This window comes from Ammospiza nelsoni, chromosome 4 (assembly GCF_027579445.1).
Source record: "Ammospiza nelsoni isolate bAmmNel1 chromosome 4, bAmmNel1.pri, whole genome shotgun sequence".
NCBI lineage: Eukaryota > Metazoa > Chordata > Aves > Passeriformes > Passerellidae > Ammospiza > Ammospiza nelsoni.
In genome coordinates this window covers 41,075,246-41,099,768 of record NC_080636.1, presented here as the reverse complement: position 1 = coordinate 41,099,768, position 24,523 = coordinate 41,075,246, and the positions used below count along the sequence as shown (strand labels likewise).

Below are 24,523 nucleotides of genomic sequence, written 5' to 3'. Positions count from 1 at the left end.
GGCACACTCAGCAGTATTACCCTACTGCCTTACTCCTCAGTGATCTGAGGGGAAACCACCAGTCTCCCTCGCAGGTTCTACACCCCTATTTTCTGCCTCTAGTTACTGAGGAGAAAGTGGGAGAAAAGGGGTTGTGTGCACCTCAGTCAGATTTACAGGCTGATGGAAGGTAGCACAAGCTAGGAATCAGGAAATCCAGGTTTTCCAGGGTCAAAGAGTCACACAGTTACATGTTCCACTCTGAGGTGAGAGTGGGGCAGTTGGGGAGGCTTAACCACTATGCTGAATAAATGGTGAGGGAAAAATGGTATTTACTTACCAAACCAAGCCTGTTGTTCTCCCTGGACTTCTATAGCCAATCCAAAGTCTGCCAGTTTGACTGCTGCTCCCTTGGATTTGCTAGCTAGAAGTAAGTTCTCAGGCTTTATTCAGAGAGAGAAAACAATTGAAACAAAAAGATAAGTAAATATATTTTAGACAGTACTCTGGAAAAGAACAAATACTTAGAGGAGTGAAAAAGAGAAGAAACCCATGAGTTTTTTCCATGAAATTGCAAAATTTGCACTTCCCATTCCTATCTGGAAAGAATCACCAGGCCTGTAAGCAGCCTTCATGAGCTCTTAGCAAGACTAAGGACAGGGTGAAGAAGAGAGTCAGAAGGGGCATATGGAGCTGTGACACCTGCTGTGTGACAAGGCAGCTCAGAGATTCCCAAGAGCTTGTTACTGGAAAAATGGCCCAGCAGACTCCCAAAGGACAGGGACTCATTGATGACTAGTCTAGCCCATGGAGTTTGCAGGATCAGGCATCTACAGCTGTCAAACAGAAATGTTTTGCATGACATCCCAACAATAACAGCCCTGTGATTGTATTCAGAGGGCAGGTGTATTTACATTGCAAATCTTTCAGCAAAACCAGCACACCCACGTTTGTGCCTGCAGAGAACCTTTACAAATAACCATGTTAGTTAGTGAAAGTTCCCACCTTGTTTTTGTTCTGTAGGGTGTATGTTGGTCACATCTGAAATGAAATGCTACGGTACACTCACACAATTAAAGGTAAAGGATTTGAACATAACAATTGTGTTCATTCTACTGTTCATAATGAATCCTTTTAACTCAAGTTAGCAAATACATAAAATGTAAATTGCCCAAAGACAACTTTATTGTATGAATGTTTGCTTTAAAAATACAACTAAAAAAGTACTGAAATAATCAACAGATTATTTCAGAGAACTGTGACTCTCAAAGCATTTTCTTGCCACATGTGGCTTTCCAATGCCCATGGTTTTTAACAAAGGTTTTGTTCTACATTTACAGAACAACAAAACCTCACTTTCACAGGTATTGCTGTGACTCCTCAGAAGGAATTTCTGCAGTGGTTTGTGACAAGGGACTTCACTATGGCCAGGCTGGTGCTGGGGCCCCAGTCCTGCAAACTCTTTGATGTGTATTCCAGGCTGAACCCAGGAGCAATCATATCACTTCCAAGGGACTATTTATGTGATGGCAGTTAATCCCACGCACGTACTGAGGCTGGAAACAATTAAGATCATAAGCCTCTTTCAGCAAAGCCTATCTTTAACACATGTCAGGTATCCAGCAAAATATGCTTGAGCCTAAGTAAGACCTCAGCCACGGTGATACTTCTATTAATTAACACTACAAGGGGCCCTGACAAACTCTTTGGTCTAAAGGTGGCTTTTTCCCCTCTCACCAAAGGAACATCTTTTCAACAATTACCAACACTGTCCTCTCACTCATCACTTTGTCGCTGTGTCATAGACTCGACAATATTAAAAAACTTTCATCAATAGTTACTTGATGAATGTTCTATTTTCACGGTTTTAAAAACTGAGATGAAGAGCCCTCAGAACAAAACACAATCTCTACATTCACTTAAATTTTCAGTAACCATCCCAACTACATTACATGAAACAGCGAGTGCATAGCTGAGGACTCTTCTCTAGTTTAATCAACGCAATGTCACACTCTTTGCCATTTAACAACACTAATTTCAACACACAGTCACATAGTTCTGCAAGGTTTCCTCTCATTCACAGTAATTGATTCCTGGAATGCTGTTCTTGTATAAACCTCTTAAAGCAGCGGATGATCCTATTTGCTTGTGACCTTCAGGCAAGCCAAAAGCAGTGAAAAGCCTCATCCTTTTAGATGAAATACAAGCACTACCCCACCAAGCACATACCGCTTTCCCAAAAAGTGATTTTGTTCAAAACACCGGTTTTGTGTTTTCTGATGCTGGTTCGGTTTTTAGTTGGCTTTTTCGGTTTTTGTTTTCCTCTTGGGATTGTTTTTTTATTCCATTGCATGTCTCTTCTCTGCAGAAGTATCACTTTAACAGATGAGTATGTTCCACCAGAATTCCTGACTTACTCCCATGCCAAAGACAACAGCCTTTTGGGCCATGCCAAGTGGGACTGAGTGCTTCACCACCATGCAGCAGCTGTTTGAGGCTGGCCAGAGGCACGTGGGTGATTACCATGCATTAACTGGGAATGAGTGCAATTACTTGGGAAACATTAACAGCACCGTGCAGGACTCGCTCCTGGATTCACGGTGTCACCTTGTGCTCCCCAGCGATGGGCGGCAGCCAAGCATGCACAATGGCACTGTTAACTGCTAAAATTACTTACAAATAAATTAACATGATTTATGCCATGCTTTCCCAGAGGTCTTTAATCCTTAAGATACCAAGTATTTAAGGCTCTGTGTATTTTTCCTTGAATATACCTAAAGCAGCCACTCTTTGGTAGAAGGTAAGAGGGTCGTAATGACAAACTCACAGAAATTTCACAAAAGCAGGAAGGCTATGGCCTGACAAGAACGGCAATTCCTACCTGGAAGTGCACTTTTGATAGCTGGTAAAGCTAAATTAATTTTTTTCTGGGTCTAAGATCCACCACCATTCTGACTTACACGAGTGATTACAAACAGAGCAGCAGCAAGAACTTCTGCAGGTCATAAGAGGCTGCAAAAGCACCTCTCTGTTTGCTACTGAATCAGCCTAGATGGAAAGTTAAAAAAAATGGGATCATCCAAAATCTCCCCACCCCCAAGCATGCCATCATGTTGTGGACTGAGTTATTGGAAAAAAATCCATCAAGTTTTGCAATTCAAGGATCCATGCCAGCCCATAAGCATCTTCCACATCTTGCTGTTCTGCTCCTGGCATCTTCTTTTCAGCACATGGCTTTCTGCTCGATTTCACCACAGTCTTTCATTTAATTCTTTGGGTTTTTTGGCTTTTGCCACAAAGCTGTAACTGAAGAAGGATGGTTTTCTGCTTCCTCAAGTTTTCACTTTCCCGAATGAAACCGGGCACTACAGCTTGGCAGGAACACTTTTTCTCACACTGTTTTTCAATTCAGCCTGGATTTGCTAGAATAAGAAATCCACGCATGGTCTGGAGCAGGCAACAGCTGGATTAAATGTGTTCCCAAAGAAAAAGTTGTTTTGTGTGGATGTATGAAAAGTAATAGAAAGCATCCCTTATTCCATCAGCTTGCATAGCTACAATCCTGGCTTTTAAAATTCCTTTTGATGTAGAAGCACAGGACTGCATGTACAGCGTGGACAAGAACTACTGAAGCAGCTGGACAAATTTGACATCGTTCCCTTTAAACTCATTCCACATTACCCAGCTGTCATGCAAGATTTACAGATTGGACAGAGATTTGTCAGTCTCCTATTGTACAAATGTGACAAAGGAAAATCCAGAAGTGCATAATGAGTAAAAAATTTGGGGTCTACATCTTCAAAACTCACCCTGTTCTCTGAGCTTTTGGGGCAAACCCCTTTGTGTTCCCTTATGACAACAACATGGACCTTATAAAGTCAGACAAGAACAGTTTGTTTGGGAGTAAAAGTCTGGGAGTAAAAGCCAAGAAAGGCGACAGCATTCTGATTCCAACATTATTATTCGTTATAACCACTAGAAACTCTTATCCTAGGAGGAAATTTCTGCTCCTCAGAATTCATTTAGAAAAAAACCGAAGCCCAAGAATCCGTGCCACAAGGGATTAGTATGTTTTGCTGCCTTAGTGTACACACCATTTTTTCTCTGCCTCATGAAGAATCGATAGTGCAGACTTCCATTTGATTTCAAAATAAACCATCTTCTTTTCCTTGAGGATCATGAAGCTCAAGTGCCCAAAATGCAAACTTACTATGAGTTCTGGGACAGCCTTCTCTCTTGGAGCCTCACAATGAAAGAAAATTATCTAGACTTGCTTCTTTCCTTGCCAACATATTTTAAAGGCAGAGAGCATTCCTCCAGTAGATGCCTCAGGCCATTTGGATATGTACACTGTTAAAAAAGAGGGAATGCTCTCTCAGCACAGTTTTCTTCAGGAAGGTTTCTATCCCAATGTTAAAGCTCATCTAGAAGGAACTGGTCTCCTCAGGTGAGTGTGGTGAGAACACTGTAGAAATTCCCGGTTTTTAAAGATGTTTTGTTGCCCAGTCATCATTTGCAGGAGAGAGAGGTCTCTGTACCAGCAATCCCAGAGCAGCTGGCCTTCTGTCACTATAAAATGCACAGCATGCAAAGGCTACTGTGCTTCCCAAAAGCACTACAGATTCTGCTGATGAGACACAGGAAGTTGCCCTCATGCCCTGTCCCAAAAGCTCTGGATGACAGTGGAAGACCATGTGTTCAACAAATACACGCAGTATTGTTCTGCCTGTACTGCCGGGTGCTGGACAGCCAGGTAGTGGCCAGCCTCGAGCAGATTCCCTCTGGTGAGCACGAACTTGTTCTTGCATATAGGTGAAGCCAAGTTAAAAACAAATGAACCGAGGGGAAAAGCAAAAGAGGGAAGTATTTACATTTCGGCTGCTGGCGGCCCTGTGGGGCAGGGATGCTGCTCCGGAAGGGCGGCGGGACAGCAGCACTCACCTTGAGGTCGCGATGGACCACGCCCATCTGATGGCAGTGCAGCACGGCCTCCAGGATCTGCTGAATGCAATGACTGCATGCAAACACCATGGGCGCCCGTTAGTTCCAGCAGCAGGCGGCGGGGCGGCGGCCGAGGGCGCGGCCGGGGTGGCTGCGCTCCGGCCCGGCCTGCCCTGCCCTGCCCCGCTCGGAGCACCGCGGCCTGAGGCTCCGCGGCGCGGGGCTGCCCTCACACACAGGCGGCGGGGCGGCTGCCTTGGCTTCGCTTGGACATTAACACCAATGCCTTTTTAAACGGTAATTTTTAAAAGGAACAAATTTTGCCACTAATTCAAGGTCGTATTAAATATTTGGCATCCTCTGTGCTTTTTCCTCCTGGCTTACTCAAAGCCTTCACAGAGGCATTGAAGAATTGTAGAAGTTTCCAAAAAATTAGGTTAGAAATGGCAGCGATCATGGAGGTGGTCCCCAAGCCCCTCCAAGCCAGCTATTCCAGATCAATAATTAGCTCCTAGCCGCTTAATTTAGCCGGCAATCAGCGGCACTTGCCTCAGGGCTCGTCACAGCGGCTGCTCCTTGCGGCACTGCCCGGCGGGCCCCAGCGCGGCCGCGGCGCTCACATCTGCACGCTGCCACACATCACAGGCGGGGTCAGCTCCCGGCCCGCACAGCCACACACCCGGCACCGGGCACAGCGGGGCACAGCCAGCGCCTGGGCAAGAGACACTTTGTAGGCAGCCGTCCCCGCTTTGCCATGATGTCTATTAGGCCTGTAGACTTGCACACACTGAAAGAGGCATCATGCATTATTGTTGTTCGGAGGGTGAATAGGATAGGCAAGGGAGCATCGCACACAGCCCACCCTCTGCCCCTACCCAGCCGAAAGAAAACCCCAAAATTCTTATATGCAATTGATGGGCACCAGATACTGACCTTCAGGTCTCTGTGAACTATGCCATTTAGATGACAATGATTAACACTTTCTAGAATCTGCTGTATACAATGACTGCAAAGATACAAGGGCAGAATGGAAGGGAGAACATTTTAAAGGCACATAATCACATTAAATACAAAATGAAAATAAAACTTAAAAGAAAAAGTTAAAGAACAAAAACAATTTTACACCTCTTGACAAGTCTTGATTGCTGTTTGAACTGGAACAACAACATTGCTGAGATATTTCCAGCTCCAACACATCCAAAAAATGAAAAACCAAAACCAAACCAAAAAAGACATTTAACATGGAACATATGACACCTATGAGACAGACTCATCAGACTGTATTTTCATTCAGCAGTATCGAAGCTTTTGCCAGTTTCCAAAAACTGCCACAGGAAAAATAAAGTGGAGGCAGTAAAACAATTAGTGGGATGTTTTGGTTTTCTTAATTTTTGGTGGTGAAGTTAACATTACAACAAGGGCTGAAACAAGAAAATGGTCAGAAATGAGATGATATACAGAAAACAAATGAAACAATGGAAGTCAAAAGCTAAGGAAAAGCAAAACATTCTTCATTTTGAATTGAATGGTTTCTTTAAAACTATTAGTAGAACAAAGCCAAGTCATTCAAAAAGGCGGCATGCATTTTCATTTAAAATAGTGTCCAGCTCTAGTTTAGTTAGGAGTCACCTGGGGAGTGAAAATCCACATTAAAAATTAAGACAAATATTTTAATTTGGTGCTTTCAGTAACTGAACTAGCACCTATTTTCCCATACCCAGGTGTGCAAGTTTTGGCCAATCCATGATGCCATAAAGCACAACTAAAATATTAATATTTTAGAGCACTGGAACTTTTTCAGACTTTTTTTGGCACCACAAGAGCTTAGCATTTTTTTTAAAGACATCGTTGTGGCACGAGTAGTGATGATAAGTAATACACAGTAGTCAAGATGCTGCTCATCCAAAACCTTTTGACCATGGAATTCAGAAGGAATGGTCATAATCAGTAACTGGAGCCCAAGCCTGAAAACCCTTTCTTAGGCAAGTAGTTCACAACTCACTGCTTGATTTGTCTGAGTACAGACTACTGGCGTGAGCAAGGGCTTGCAGGAGCAGACCAGTGTGACAGTCCTGGGAGAGGCATCCACAGAGAACAGCAACTACTGCTAGAGGGATACACACATACACACACTAGATATATCTAGATAGATAGATACACAAAATACACAGATGCATCATAACCAGATATTGCACTTATTTCGTCAAATTTGTACGGAAAAAATAAAATGTATATATATATATTATATATATATATACACATATATGCACAGCCCCTTCCAAAATATCATAATTCTAGAACAGAAGGAATCATCATTGCAATTTTTCCTTTTAATTCCCAACTACCTTAAAAACACACAAGGACAACATATACTGGCCTTTGGCATCAATAGTGGAAATTTGCTTCAATCACAGCAGGGAAAAAATGATTTGAAAAATTTTTCAACATAGCTCCTCTTCTCCCACCCCACCTAAACCCTACTGCTGTTTTCTCTTTTACAGAGTGTTTTGCTGCGTGTTGTTTTTTATTTAAATGCCTAAAGTATTAATCTTTCTATCATTCCTACAGATGCAGTAAGATCTGGAAATGGAAGCTTCCTAATATTCAGAGTAACTTCTTGTCTGTTCATTATTATCCTACTACTGCTGTTAGGAATACTTTATTCTTTCCAATCATCTCCCAGTGATCTCCAAATGTAAAGGCATAATTTAAATTGCATGTACTAAATATGTATTATTGGGGGGGGTGTGTTTGTAAACACACAGAAACATAAGGATTCTTTAAATTTACTTGCAGATCAATTAATGTGAAGAGTGTGAACATATTTTCTTTAAAGTAATTGACCACAATGTTTAGGATTCTTAATTTTATGACAATATTTAAGATTTATTATTATATGAGGACAAACATGAGATGAGTGGCCCTGATACTTTATGCATGCAAATTACGATAATTGCCAACTTATTATTCAAGTTTTTCAACAAGCACTTGCAGAAAATTGCGAGAGATTTCATATTTGAGCTCAGACTATGAGTCACACAGTATAATTGTTTATTGATGAAATACAACAAAAATTTTCTAATTGGAAAAGGAAATTAGCACTTCTGGACCGAGAACAAAAAATCATATTTAATGCAAAATTCTTTTACGATCAACTTATGCTTCAGACTTTGATCAGCAAATCTAAGAACCCACAGATGAGATACTTGAACTGTTATGTCCAGTTTGCAAAGGAAACAATGGGTAAAAGTAATTGAGATCCAACTTCAGCTTTTTCAGATCAGCAGACACCAAGACTTCTCATGAGTTCTCCACCACATGGTCGTGAGCTCAAACTGCCAAACTCTGCCCTTCCAAGTCTAAGAGAACTCCTGGAGAAATCCTAGAGTTTCACAGACTGTGCTGGGAAACTGATGCCAAACACCAGGATATATTTAAGTAACTATCTTAGAACTATCAAAGGCAATCATTAGAAAAACAAATTACTTACCTGGCATCTGCTTCACTGTAATACTCTCTTGCAACTATATCTTCAAACAATTCACCTCCAGTGACTCTGTTACAAAAAGCAAGATGGGGAAAAGGAGATTTCACAAGTGAAAATGTGCACCTTAAATTAACTTGACAGGAAGAAGTCAGACAGGACTAAGTGAAGCATTTGTACAGAAATGCAAGAGGTTTTGCAGCAAGGTGCAGGAACTAAAGTGGAGTGTTTGTCCATCCAAATCATTACATGAATAAAATGTATGTGGAGCAAGTGCAATCATAAATAGTAAATAAAAGCCAAGGGCAGCAGCATTTCAGGCAAGATGCCAGACATCATTTATGGATGTCAAAAGGAAGGAGTAGAACTACAAGGAAAAAGGGAACTGACCACCCAGGAAAATTGTGGCTGAAGCTCAATACAGTTCAGGATAAATTGAAAACTGCAATATTAGGCAAAGGTAAGAAATGCTAAAACACAACAATGCTAAAAAAGGAAAAGGGTCTTTCAGTGTAGATCAAATCACAAGAGAGGTGTACCCAGGTGCCAGAGGGGCTGGCTTTTTGTGCTGTGCCTAAAAAGAGCATTACTGAGTTGGAAGGGAAGTATCAGTAGAATCAGGGTACCTTAATCAGTTTAACAGCAGATTTTTCCTAGAAATGTTTCATTTATCTTTGTGGAGAAAATAAGAATAGCTAGTTAAAGCACCACTGAAAATAAGTTATGTACACGGGAAGAACTGTATGATCCTGGGGCCAGTAACAGAAGTGGCTTGGTTGCATACTCAGGAGCTCCTGGTAGAATCAATGGTTTAATGGTAGAAAGTGGTTAAAAAGCAATAAAACTGTGTTTTTATATTGCAAAGATCACAGTCCAGGATGAGCCCTGAGCAGGATGATGCCACAATCTTTGATTGCATCTGGAATAGGGTGACAGCAAGGTAAAATCCCTCCTCATATTGTACCAGTTCTAGTCACTCAAACTCAGAAAAGAGAACTGGATATGCAGCATGAACAGCTACCAGGCCACCCAGTCACTCATCAGATCCCCTCAGAGAAGCCAACCCAGTTTAGCTGGGCAAAACAAAGGTTAAGAGGGATGAAAATAAATACTTAAGATGAGCATTAGCCTGGATCTCCCTAGAGGGACATTGTAATGGATAATATTGGTACAATAATACATGAGCATACAATGCCTATCAGCAAATACAGGGTTAAAATCAGGAGAAGTTTTCTAGCAATCATTGTAAGATGAAGATTCATAAGCTCTTCAGTAATTTCATAACATTTGTCTGCCTGTGTCACAAAAGGGGACTCATAGCACAGGAAGACCCTTCCTGTAACATTCCCATGCTATAGGCTGACAGACTGGCACAGCTAAATGCAATTCTTCACATATACAGGTGCTTACATAAATAATTCCTAGATGAAAGATCAATGTTTGCATTTTATTGCTGGGTATGAATGTGAATATTAGCACATTACATTTCCAATAAATTCCCAAACATAAAAGCTTGAGTGTGCAGCAAGACACTTAAAGATGGAGATGCCTAAAAATCTATACTACAGTGAACACAATTAGTATCGAATACAGTTAAGTTAATTAGGATTAAAAATTCAAGGTGAGAATACTTGGAATGTTCAGAACTGTAACATTCACTTGCAAACTGCTGTACTAACACTTTGTAGAAGAGCCCAGTTTTCAGCCACATTAAACGATGACACAAATGCCCTGCTCAACCAGCAGCCCAGCTCCTTTCGTGGAGAAAGGCCAGTTCAATAACTTGATTTTCATTATTTCATTTATATTTGAGTTACACCATCCTTTTTCTGAGTTTCTGTCTTACTGACTCTTAATGTAGAGATTTTCAGGTAACAGAATGCTATTTTGTACAAAAGTCTGGAGTAAAATCTAGAAGAGGTAGTTTGTTGCCTAATTTGTATTCTCTTTTTGCTTTCTGCCTTCCAGAGACTGGCTTTGGTTGCTGTAGCACAAAATGTTTGATTGATGCATATTTTGACAGTCTTTCATAACTCCTTTTTGCATATATATTTGTCTGCCACAGTTCTGGTAAAGAGGAATAATTCTCACTTTGTGATGAATGAAAAAACAAAGCATCCTTTGATCTTACTCTTTCCTAAAACACTTCTTTTTGATCCAAGCTAAAGAAAGAAAAGACAAGAAGAGAGTACTAAATTGATGTTTGCTCTTCTCCAGCATGGAGGGAGGAAGGGGATATCAAATCTTACGTGCTGACACTGAACATTTGCTTGGTATTCACAACCATTGTTAAATGATGAAAAGACCTAAAAGCTACTGGTTTGTACAAATTGCTCTGGTTCTTTTGTGATTTTTGAGAAGAGCATACTAAAGTGGCAACAAATAAAGCACATAGGTTTGTTTACACAGAGGAGGTACAAGCAGCATGAAGCAACACCAAGGCACTCCACACCACTTTGAGAAAAACTGCTGGTTTATGTTTGCAAATATAAGAGATTAATTGGAAGAAACATACACATTAGCACAGACAGCTAAACCAGCCTCTGATGATGATCAGACTGGTGTGGTTTCCTCCTGGCTTACGTTTACTTCTTCAATTCCTTGATAATGGAAATGGGAGGAAGCATCTTACAGTGGCCATAGAATTATTAAATTCATCTGTGGCCTTTCTACTTCTGAAAGAGAGGCCTAGGCACTTACCTGAGGCAAACACTGTTTTCCAAATTAGGTTATTTTTTTGTATTTTCAGTTTATTCTACACAGTTCCTGCAGTTAGAATCTAAAAGCAAGGCCAGGATTCTTAACGTACCAATTGTTGCATCTCATCAAGTGCATTAAAACGGGAGGCACTGAAAATAGAGAATCTCATTGACTTGCACAAGAGAGTTTTCAAGTGCTACAGCTGTTTCCATTCAGATACAGCAATTAATACTGACAGAATTGATTGGATTTGAACTCATCTAACATCATTAAGACTGAAGACAGTCTCATTCGTGCTTAGCAACTGAAATGGTCCAACAGACGCAAATCCTGACTGCAGCTGCTCTAACCAATAGGGAAGGGCAGCAAAAACTTCATGAAGTCCATTATTAAATTCATGAAGTTCATTGTTCAATAGCCATTTTCCACATGGATTTCCAGAGACTCCCACCTTCCCATCTGACAGCAGAACTGTTCACCCAAAAGCATGTCTGCAATGGAGTACATTCAGCACTGTTTCTTTCTCCAGATAAAAGCACAGCCTGAGGTATACAAGTGAAGCAATAGGCTGCAGACATCTCTGTGGCATTTAATCCAAAGAGATTATTAGAAATTCAAAACAGAAAGTAACAATGATTGTTTTTTCCTATCCACAGAAAGGGCAGTCTTCCCCTTCACTTTCTTACGTGGGATGAAGTCTGAAAGAAATTTCTGAGGAAACAGCCGTACCAAATCCCACACAGTCTGAAAGAAATCATTAAGAAAATGACATGATGGCATGTGTGGGTGGAGTGACAGTGTTACACCACAGTCAGGCTCCTGCTGAGTAAAAACTAAATAAAGAAAAGCAGGTTCTTGACCTGTGTGTTCAAGAAGTGCATACAGTACCTTTTTATCATGGCAGCAACCACATGTTTGTAAAAGGTGAAGTTTCACTAACAAATAATACTAGCGAGCATTAAAGCAACAAGTTCTTAATCTGAATGTGAAAAATCAACTGTGAACAGGCATTCCCAGTAATTTGGCAAAAGTTTCTCAAGAATGCAACCTGTTGCTGCTCCAGAAACAATTATCAGTCAGCAAAGTCACTGCCTCTGCCATTTAGACATTTTCTTTTTTGCAAAATAATTTTTACAAACCCCTCAAACCACATGGCCAAAACATAAAAGCTTTATATATACATATATATATATGTTTGAGGCTGTTCCTCTGTTTGTCCTGAATGGGACTGACAGGGAACAGAGGAAGTTCTAGCCAAGGCAGAACACTTCCTGTGGAATCTAGTTTTCTGCCAAGGCAGTATCTTTGGGTTACACATTAACATTTTACTGCAGAACACAGGCTTCTATTTGCTCCCTTACTATTGAGATCTAGATACTGTTATCTACAATTCTGAAGCTGTTCAAATGTTCTAGTTCACATCACAATCATAACCCCCTGAGATAAGTCTGGCACTATACATAAAATTTAAGGCAGACGTGGACTAACTGCAATTATAGTATGGCACACTTCCTCACAGTACAGCAGTACAACAACAACAAAAAAAGCCACTGTTTTTTAAAAGGGATATTGTCCCTAGAACTAAGAATTTTACATGCACTTCTTAGAAATGTTCTGAATTAAGAAGCTTTTTCCAATTTCACATAGAAAGATTTCCTTTGTAGCCCTTAAGGGAAAAAAAGAAGCAAAATAAACCCCAGTGCATGTCAGAGAACAAATATGTGTGTTGTGCCCTGGAGCCATTTCCAAGCCAACAGTCACAGCACTTACCTGGGACAGACACAAATCACACACAAGCTTCTCTTGAACCCAGTTAGGATTTGAGTCCTGAATCCTGAATGCCTTCACTGCAGACAGACTATTTTAATATTTGTGTATTTCTAGTCTGAAATCTAGTGCTGAAGAAGTCTTTACAGATTTCTTTAAAAAAAGGTTAAGTCAGGAAGTAAACCAGAATGCAACTTGAACATGAAAGCATACAATTGCTTGTGTGCAGGAAGATTCAGGTTCTAACTTAGCCATGCTGAATGCAAATACTTCTGTTTGTATGCTTAGAAATGGGCTATACTCCATTTCAGGGGAAATAATGTATTCTCATTCTAACCAGCAAAACCACAGGGGGACCTAAGAAAGCTCTTTGGGTAGGTGGGTGACTGTGCTGTCTGTTAAACCATAAACTGCCTGGAAAAATTTACAGTTCAAAGAGAGAATTTTACTTAAGTCAGTCTTGCAATACAATCCCTATCATTCAGGTTTGTCCATATCCAAAACCATAAGCAGTAACTTTTCAAATGAGTGGCAAAGTTTGCCCATCCCAGGGAAGACTGAAGAAATCAGTTTCTCTTTTCAAGTTATGAACACACAGTTCATGCTGTCACCATCCCTGCTTCCACTAAAAAGCCTTATCTGGAAAAAACAAGCTCCATGCAGGCCCAGTCGCTACATGAACAACGCATGGGACCTAAATTCCTGAAGCAAAAGAGAATATCAGTAGGAAATTTCGTTTCTATATGCTGGGCACTTTACATTCTGAGTGGTGTCAAAATGAAACATTATAAAGCAGTAAGATATCAATCACGAATAAAATACTAAAAGAATCTTTCCCTCTCTAAACTCAGGCTTACCTTTTTAATCCAGCAGTTGAGACTTTCTGTAGGGAAATTAGTGTTCCACATGCTTTTTTTTAATCTTTCCTTTAGACATCTGACTTGCAGCAAATATTTATTTCTGAGTCTATCTTTGATTCGCTTTGGCAGGTAGCACACAACTTTTACTTACATACCTACACATTATATTAAAATCCACTTCACCAGTGGAGTTTTACTAGTTTTTATGGAATAAATGGGATCCTTCCAGAGACACTTTGAAATGAGTTCTTGCACATGCAAAATACGAACTATGTTCCTGTCCTTCCAGCTGTTTGCATCTATTTGTGCAGCTCATGGCACCAGAACCAAGCATTTATCTCATGAGCTTGCACTTGCATCTCCAGGTGTAGCCCACTCCCAACATGCTAAACAAATGCAAAACAAATACTTACAAGTCAAAGACTAAGTAATGGAATCCTTCTTCTGATATGCTGTCATGGAGCCGCACTATGGAAATGGGGAAGAAAAGATAAACACCAGTCACCTTTTCCATGTTTTGATGGCTGTTGCTGGTTTGGGGAGAAGGAGGGGGGTTATAATTCTACTGCAGAGCTGGTATTGCACCTCTGTATGTTCTCAGCTGTGGGTTTTGGGGCTTTGTTTTAAATTCCCTACCCTCAGAACTGCCTTTTCCATAACTCTTACTTTTCTAACGTCATACCACCTTTTTCTCAGCAGTATTACATCTTACAAGTTGTAAATAAAGCAAGATGAGGAAAATCCCCCCACAATTCATCACAAATTTCAGCAGAGTAACAACCTACTAGGGCTTGTTAACAATTTCTCACACATACTGTGAAGAGGTGCAAAGAGAGAAATCTCCTGGCCAGCGTAGAACATCCTAACTAAGCCCTCGTGCCACATTTCCACACCGCTCTCTGTGTCCACATCTAAAGCTTTCCCTGAAAATGTGCTTGTCAGCTGCACCATCTTCCCTTAGGATTTTAAGAATTCACACCACATCATGGTACAACTACAAATTAAGTCCTGTGGTTTTCCTTAATTACTTTAAATGAAATTGCAATTTCCAAAGGTAATACAGGAAGCCTTGTCAAGTAGTTTGATCCAAATAATTATCACTTATAGAATCAAATGAAAAAATCAGGGTACCCTAAAAGTGATCTGTGTTCAAAGCTGAGCTGAGCAACTAAGTGTAAAAGAAAAGAATTTTCAGATCTCGCCAGATGGTAACTTTCTGTATTAATAATTTTTTATACAGGACAAATAAACATGACTTTTTAACTTAATAATATTTAGCCTAGAGAAACATCTTGTGTTTACACAATACTGAAGAGAAAACCAGCTCTTGGCTGACTCAGTGTGCAGAGCTCATGATGATTCACAAGAGCCAAGTAGGTCTAAATCAGAGTTTGTGGTTTTGGCTGGTTCTGTATTTCAGATTACTCTGTGTTTTTATGAAGGGGCCAGCCAACACCACCCTCCACCCTCCCAAAAAAACCCCTAACTTCCCCAAATCAGCTTTCTGTCTGCCTGCATTGAGCTGAGCTTTCAATACCCCCAAATGTCTCATCTTTAAAGCAAACCAAATGTGGGATGAGACACCATGTACCAGCTTAGAAGAGCACCTTCACATTTCTAGCTGAGGACTGAGACCCCTAAAACATCTGGCTGTTGGCACATTGCTTTGTACAGCAGCATCAAAGATACTGCTCATGAAATGGGATTTAGTACAGCCCCTTGGGTATGTCACAGATGCTATACAGCCCTAAACCTGTAACATTTGCAGCTCACTTGGTCTGCTATGCATGTACATCTACAAAGAAGTTCGCAACTCTTTAAGCTTTGTACATAGCAAATGACACTTTTCGATAGAAAAATCCTGTTCATTAAATAGACTAGTAAGAACTCCAAGCACAGCCTTTTCAATTCAGAGCAAACATTTTCATCTGTCATATCCCTATTACCAAGAAGGCCAGGATGGCACCCTGGAAAGCTTCTCAAGCTTTGGTGTCTGCCTGAAGCAGGAGGTGCTTTTGTTTTGTCATTTCCTTCTCCAGAACAGGACTTGGTTCCAAATACCTGCAGAACCACAGATCTGTCCCTCAGGACTAGAAAGAGGCTGTGATTTTAGATGATGGATGATGTTTTGATCAGCCAGAGGAGCCTAACTCCCTGCTAGCCAAACTCAAGTCTGACACATCTTCAAGGATATCTTCTTCAAGGATCACATTCTTTCTTTTCCTCCCAAAGGCCTGAATCACAGAAGTGAGATGGAACAAATCCTTCTCTGAATCAGGCTCATATACCCCTAAATGTTTCTGAAAAGGAAAACAGGCTGAGGCAGCTGGGGAAGATGAGAGCTGCCTTTTGGCACGTGCTCATGTTGGCACCTTTGGTCAATCCAGGCACGTGGTTATGTCTGTGAAGTGGAAATGCCAAATAAGCAAGGGCAGAGGAGAGCAATCCCTGGTGCAGAGCAAAGGGTGCACCACAGCACTGAGGCTAATCCAGCACAGCCCAGATATTCTGCCTGCACTCAGCCTGCCCTGGAGAAACGAGGGATGCTGGGATGACAATTTGAGAAGATACTAATTCCAAGAGGGGATGCACTACAACAAGTATTTGTTCAGTCACTGCAGACAGATACAGTTCTTCACACATCCCTATCAGGCAGGATTCAGGCATGACCAACCAAAAGGCAGCAATTATAGAGGTTTTTCATCCAATACAATAACTCCCATCAGAAGCTCACACTGCCATTCCTATTTCTTCAGAGTCACAAAGCACTCATCACTGGTAACAGTTCCATTTATCTTTTCTCAAAGGACCTCAGTTAGATCAAATCATTATTAACTGCACATATTTCATCAATGCTGTTATTAACAAACACATGAGAGGGCAGCAAGGAAATGGAGGTAGCTCCTTTACCTCCTGCCTGCTGTGGCCCTGTGGTCCCTCTCCTCTACTGGGTTCTTACCAGATGCTGAACAAACTCAGACACACTTGTTGCTCCTAAGCAATGGAACGCCTGACAGGAAGCCAGGGAGCTTACAGCCCTGGGTTGTAATACTGAAGAAATACTGGAAGCCCACAAACCATCAGGAACAGCCCCACTTTGGCTTCAGCACTGATTTTCACCTGAAATACTTGCTAATCATCACACTGAAAATACCCTAACAATAATTTTAGGGAGAACTCCTATTAGCTTGATTAGCTTCCATTTAGCCAATCTGACCAAAAAGTAAAATGATCTCCTTTATGTGACTTTTTCTGCTGAACTGCACTATTTTGTGCCTATCCCACAGAAAACAGCTTGATATAATGGCCAAATAACTTGATGATTTCCTTTTTGAATTTCTGCCTTTAAAGAGAAAAAAAATCAAAATAATAGTATTCCACATACTTCCACTGAAAATCAAATTTTTCCAGGCAAGGAGTCAAGTCAAACAGTCAATAGTCAGAAAGAAATTCTTGATGACAAAGATATTTAACCACAGCTAAACTTACTGCCTAAAATATTTGTGTGAAACTGCTCGTGATCATTTGGCTAAATTTGGATCTGAATTAGTTCATGATACACAGACAAACTATTGGAGAAGACTGAACTTCACACCAAAGTTCGGTTGCATGGTCGGGACAGCAGCTGCACAGATGTGCACCAAGGTGCCAAACAACCAGAGATGCTCCTGGGGGAAAACTCTCTCTGTGGAACCCCATCCACTGTGTTGATGAACAGAGTATGGAAAAGGATTAACACAGCCAATGGTAAAGACATTGATTTTCCCTTTGGTAGTAGAGATTAAGATCTGTGGACTCCCAGAGACACCGATCCTGTAACTCTGTGAAGTTTGATGTCTCAAATTAGTGCCTCCACTAGGAGGTTACAGGGCACATTCATCAGTAGTAGAGGTTTAAAATGGGTTTGAAAGTCACAAAAGCTTATGTGATATCTGCTGAAATATGTAAATTACCTCTTCAGGTTCCTGCTTTCCTGCAATGATGAAAAAAGGAAAAGGATGCTTTCCCTTAACGTTTACTTCCAAAAGTATAATACAGTATTTATGCACACCTCTATTTATGCACACCTCACGTACACCACTTACTGAAACAAAGAAACAAACACCCCAAACCAAACCCCCCCTACCCTTTCAAAAATGAACTTCATTATTTAATGGAAGGAACTTCATGGAATGGCTTAAGTCAGCTTTGGGTGTTCTATGAATTGGTACCTGCCTGCCAGTGGATATGGGATAAATTGTTGCATTTGAAATTGAAAAATAAAAAATTTTAAAAAAACCCTCAGTCACTGAAAAGTCATAACCAGATATGTTTTTTACTCATATTTGAACCACACACTTTTCTATTTCAAACATGTGTTTATAAGCATTTTCTGCTGTTCTGTCTCTGACAAAGCAAGCCTTGTGCTCAGCAGAATTGTTGAGAAGTGGCAGATCTGCTGTGGCTTAGTACTGTCAGAACTCCCACCTTCCTGCAGAGTCACCCTTTGGCACCTTTCCTGTTCTACTGCATAAAGCCAAGTGATGAGGGATGGAAAATAAAGTTACCAGCTGAACTTCACCTGAAACTCTTGTGGACACCAGTGCAGGAGCCTTTACAGCAGTACCAAGAACTGAGACCAAAGCCAGCATCCATCCTACAGCTTTTAATCTGGATCCCAAGGGGAATGTGCTGGGATCCCAAGGTAAACACAATAAACCTGCATGAGGAAGCAGAACTGAGCATGCAAAAGTTTGTGACCCAGTGCTCAGGAGTGCTACTGCTGGCACTGATCTGCTCCCTTCAAACAAAACAGCTTCACTGCAGCCTCAGTCTTGGCACCTCAGTGCTCCACAGTGTCCCCACATCCTCTTTGGAATGTCTGGTCTAAATGCTATAAATGATCTCTGCTGAGCCACCAAACCCCCTAAATCAGTGGTGCAGAAGAGTCACAGCTATAGCTCCCAGGCAAGGAGCTTAGCATGAAAATGGAGTCTGTGCTGTCCTTACTGCTCCTCACACTCACATTTCCTCTCACACAACACTGCTCTGCTGAGACCATGGAAGCCTGGGGCCCTCGATAATAAAGCTCATCAGGTACAGCAAAGAGAACTTGGCAAACACTAATAAGAGCTGTTACCTAAGAGTCTGAAATATTTAGAGGCTAATCTGCTAAGATTAGTACAGTAGCAATGCTCTAGGGCAGCTGCTTTCTGAACAACACTAAATAAAGAGTAATGCTTTGCATATTTAAGAAAATAATCCTCCCCCAATGCTCTCAAACACACCAGCAGTAAAATGCAATACTTACATTCATTAAATGACTTTATGCAAATCAGCAGTGCTGTGTACACCATTAGCAGGTGGCCTCTATTCAGCAACAGTGAACCAAAACTATGTAACTCCCAAATTCCTTCAAAGGGTATTTTTTAATTACAGTGCAAATTCAATTATTTAGGGCCAAAAACTTGAGGAAAAAAAATCCTTTTCATGTGCATCTCAAAAACTGATATAATAAGAAATTATGGGAAAAATTGTAGAAGAAGTTTTGCAGTGACTTCTGTGAGTCAGAGAGAAGTTTGATAAGAGGATCCATGTTTACCCCTGAAATAATTTTCTACCAAGGTCACTGACACAGAAACCAAGAAAGAAAGAAGGATAAATAAGAGAAACCTGCAACTACCTATTCCAATAAGCACTTTGTCTTTTGTGACCGATGAGTGAAGTGTGAACTTAGGAGTTTTGTAGGAATGTATAAAAAGCATGAATGCTACAATAAAACCAGTTTGAAGCCTTCTGAAAATGGAGTGTATTGCTTTGTATTACAACCATCTCAACTATGACAAAAAATATCTAGCAAATTTAATATTTGGAAATACTGCCTTTTCCCCAAGGCATTGCAACAGCAAGTGTTGAGTACTACAAACAAAATGCCATATATTCCACAAATATTCATTTGTGAGCAAAACCCACCCCATCAAGGCCCTCACAATAAATAATAAACTGTATTCTGATTAAATGCCAGCCTACTGCAGGCACATGGAGAAGTCACTTGGCCAAAGTGTTAATGTTAGCAAAAGAGTCTTGCTACAGAAAAAATGAAAAATTACTTGTCAAAGCAGATAAAAGATCACATTTTGCACGGAGAATGAGTGACTCCGGGTACTGATGTCAAAGCACACGGCCTCAAATTACCAGCTCTTTTGTCATGGAGACACTCTTGTTTAAAGACTTGATAGTCTTTAAAAATGAAATTTCCCAGCTAAAATTAACTAAATAAGAAAAGAACAAGAAACCCAAGAGGTATTCCAAAACATCTAATTCTGTGTTGGGAGTCCCCATGTAGAGCAGTTGAGATAACTGATGCTTATCTCTTTATCCCACAGGCTTTAGTTGCTTTTCAGTGCACCATAACACAGGTGTGTGTGCATTTCTGTGTGCACACGTGCCCAGAGCACTTCTGTGGAATTATACCCTGGGTCCATGAAGTGAAGAGGAACAGCTGGAGCTGCACACCTTTAATTATTCATGTATGAAAACAGCACAATTGTATGGAGTCGTTGCACAAAAGAACAGGGAACTAAAATGTACACCTGCACCTTCATGTCTTCATTTAATATACAACCCTGTCATTTACTGGAAATCTTGTGTTTCAGGGTGAGCCAGCTCCTCTTAGCAGCTGAAGGCCTGCTTTTGTAAGTTTAACAAGATTTTTTACAAAGCAACAAAAAGCCTTACAAATGTCATCACATTAAGCCTTATGAGGATAACTGCATGGATTAAAAGCAAGACTGACACAAATTTTTGCTATGAGCAAACTGATGTCTCAGCTGCCAGTGTTGATGCTTTAAGCACCAACTTTTTTAAACTATTTTTGCATTTATTAGAACATGTAAGAAGAGGAATAAAGACACAAGAATTTCATGGAGTGTTAACAAATAAAAGGATAAGCTGTAACACAGAGATGTTACATCAATTAAAATTAACAGGCTCAGGAAACCACACAGTGAACTTTAATGGAGGCAATGCAATTGCCCAATTTTTAAAAATTAGACTTAATCCCTTTTAATATTTACAGTGCTGGCAACAGATTTATATAAATAAAATGTAGGGCCTACACATCAACAAAATTAGGTATTGAGGAGCTGTAACCATTGGGTAGGACACAGCCTCCCTTCTTGGCTCTCCTCTCTTAAAATACATTTAAGACAAACACATATAAACAATTTACATAATGACCACTGAGATGCATGCAGGGTTATTTTTTAAATGCTCCCCTTCCATGAGGACCAAGCTCCAAGGTATTTAAAAGCATCAGCTTATGAAAACAAAGTCAGTCTACTTTAAATATTTTAAACAAAAAGGAAAGCAGAAAATTGCAATCCTGTGGCATGACTCGAGAGGAACCACAGAAAAGAAACCTCTCACACAGGAGCCAGGTATGCCCCAAGCAGCCTTAGACAATGTTTGCAAAGCAATTACCACTGTATTTGAGGCACCTTTATTTAGTAACAATTACCTTCAGAAAACCTAGGCTAAATCTTTAAGTCAGTAGCAGCAAAAACTATGTCTAAATTTCCCAAAACTTTTCAGTCTTGGCCTTTTTGGTTTTTAGTTTTAAAAGCATTACTTTATCAGAGTAAAGACCATCAAGTAAAATCAAAATCCTTGTGGATTCAAGGTAACCTAGTAAAATTCATCTGAAAGTTTATTAGAAGAACTGTGTAAAGAAAGAAAAAATAATTTAAAATAGCTTTATTGATGTTTATGTCAGATATCAATTTAATAACTGAGTAATAATCCAATTCTTTTATACAATTTGAATTCAGTGACCACTGCTATATTGACATCCTAACAAAAATATTTGTAATTAATCCCACTTCGGCCAAGGGAATACTGAAAACGTAGTACTTGTATACACAGTCATGGCTTTTTTTTTGTTTCTCACTGCTTTAGTGAACAAGGGCTTCTACAACAGGTCCCTCTGGCAACTGGAGGCAGCTAAGCATTCTGCCCTTCTCCCCCAGTTATCCTTCAGAAGATGATATTACACCTACTTTGTAGCATGATGGAAATACAGCAAGGCTGAAGAACCAGCTCTCAAGTCTGATGGTTGCATTAAATACCCTGTAAATTCCCCTTTTCCTGACAGAAATTGCGTGCAAATTTATCCTCATTCCATCAGTGAACCACCAAGAAACATTTGCCCCCTCTCTTTCCAAAGGCTGATGGAAACATTGATATTCCAGTTCGCTTCTTCCCCTCAAGATCCACAGAATTTTTCATTTTACTAATAATGCTAAAATAAAAACTACCCGCTCAAAAAAGAAAAGAATAATATGAATCTAAACCCAAAACCAGTACTGACTTCAAATACAAGCATTCATTTTTTTAAAGGAAGTACTTTCAAATCTGTGACTAAACAGGAATTTTCTACTGTAAAGCAGATATACTATCAAGAAAATAATTGAAACAGAAGATGTTTCTAGAGCTTATTTGGAAGAGTGTTGTGGTCACTTTGATGGAATATGATCAATAAATGATGGTAAAGTAAATGTTTTTAACAAACTATCTTCATGAGGAATTTAATAAATGATCATGTTATGCCACAGAGCAAGCAGGCCATTTGCTGTTTAATGGAATACAATCCTTAATTATTAAGGATTTCCTTTCCCCCAGCTGTGATGCAAATGGCCACAGATAAAATTCCACTTGGCTGTTCCGAGGCACTTAACCACTCTAAGAACCTGACAGGAACAAAAAGCTGCAACAAATCCACTCCTACAAATAAACACTTGTAAACATGAACAGAAGTCCTTTCCATATGGACTGCATCTGTTGGGAAGAACAGGCACAGAATTCCAGGGTGACCCGGGGTCTCCATGAAAGTGTCTCTGCTGTGATTTCTGCTTCAACAGCTCACAAGGACCTGCAGTCAATGAGCCTGTAAAGAATCTGCCACGGCAGCTTCCCAGGTAAGTAATAACTGTGCACACAGAGATGTGCTTTTATCACAACTCATCCTAGCCACAGAACTGCTCTCTCACAAAAGCAGCACTGTAAAGTAAATACGAGAGACTAATTATTCCTGCACAAACAAATCCCTGACACTCATGGTCAAGGAATCCCAACACATTTCATTGCAGCTACAATACAGAACCCACAACCATATTTCCATGAGGCTGAACTTTCCATTTCCTACAATAGATAGGAATAAGAAACATGCATCTGGAGAGAAAACCAGCAAATCTCACTGCTAAAGCACTGCTATGGTGGGGGACAGAAAAGAAAGTGCACTGGAATTGCCTCAACCAATGCCCAGTGCCAACTGGGGAATGTGAACAAGAAGGAAAAACCCTCTCCTGTAGGCTCTGCCTCTAAATATATCTTAGACACTGGATAAAACAGGCTGAATGTAGTTTTTCAGCATATACATATCTACATGTCAAAATTATCATTACTGTCCTGCTGGTCACCTGAAAATACAGATGTGCAGAAAAAGCTGCTACTGTTCTTTGGTTTTTTATAAAAACTATATATAAAGACCTTGTAAACAATAAATAACTTTCAAGTCATAAAGTTCACTCTACCTCAAGTTTTAAGAAATAACATTTAAAGTTCATTTTCAAATAAAGTTGTCTCTAGGAATTCTTGCCAACCCTCCCCACGGGAAGATGACAAAAGAATATACAAAGGAACTTTATTTGCTCTTATTTCTTGTAGACTGTGGAGTGAGCATTACAAATACTACTTGTTAAAACCTTTGTCTACAAGAGAAAAATGCTCTAGTTTATGTTATTATGTTGGCATAAAATCAAAGTTTATGCTCTCTTAATTCAGCTTAAAACAAAGCATCAGCTAATTTAAACTGAACCAATTTCCCAGTTTACAGAGCAGTAGGTGGCCACAAAGAAATAGCTACGTCAGTTTAAAAATAAATTAGCTTTTGATTAAGTTGGGGGAGCTCTTAAATGCAGACAGACCTAAAATTCTGCTTCCTATATGCTAAGTGTAACATGAATTACCACTGTGCAGGAAGTGTTACATCAAACAGACTTGGTGGGATCTTCAAATATTCCAGATTTGCAGTGAGGATCACACATTGCATCATCTTTTCTATAAGAAGTCAAAGCCCCATAAGTTACAGCACAAATGTAGGCACACCCCTCAGTGATGCAGCTATAAACATCAGACAGATCTGAGCTCATTTTCTGAAGGCCCATGCAAAACTCACTGAAGCACAACCACCAATTCACTTAATGACAGTAGGTACCACCTTTCAATGGCTGTTTATTTGGTTTGGTAACAGGACAAGCAAATCATCTATCCTCCACTCCAGGGACTAAGACAGGCTCCAGGCACCTGTGATGGCAGCACTATGTATCACAATGGGCCATTTGAATGCTGAGCACTCTTCCAAATTAAAAACCTCATTTAAAACCAAAAGAAGTGCTAGGATACCAGGTCTTCTCTTCAACCAGACAAAATCTACATTTTCTCTAAATCACTCCTCAGTTATGCTCTACATTATTCCAACACACAGCAGTCCTTGGAGATCAGAAAATGGTTTATTCTGAAGTGATGGCAGCACTTGGCAGCCCATGGACCTGCTCCAGCAAAAAAAATAGTTCCAGGACAATAAAGTCAACTTCACAGAGAACTCTGTATTTTGTAGAATTAACTATTACTTTCTCATGTTATGTAGTACCACTGTAAAGCCACCTTCTTCCTTTCTTTATCTGATGGAGTTTTTATGTCTGTGCAAGCAAAGAAGGCTAAAACCAATTCCACAGGACCAGGTCCCCAAATTTTG

The 24,523-nt window shown here is 40.2% G+C and overlaps 1 protein-coding gene across 1 annotated transcript in view; it reads right to left on the bottom strand.

Annotated features, from left to right (window-relative positions):
* Window positions 1-24,523, bottom strand: part of CAMK2D (calcium/calmodulin dependent protein kinase II delta) — a 191,492-nt gene that overhangs the window by 38,463 nt on the left and 128,506 nt on the right. Inside the window, exons 12-15 of the mRNA XM_059469837.1 lie at window positions 14,145-14,199; window positions 8,411-8,476; window positions 4,921-4,993; window positions 320-422 (exon numbers count right to left, since the gene is read on the bottom strand). Coding sequence (XP_059325820.1) covers window positions 320-422; window positions 4,921-4,993; window positions 8,411-8,476; window positions 14,145-14,199 — 297 coding nt within the window. The remainder of the gene's footprint in view (window positions 1-319; window positions 423-4,920; window positions 4,994-8,410; window positions 8,477-14,144; window positions 14,200-24,523) is intronic.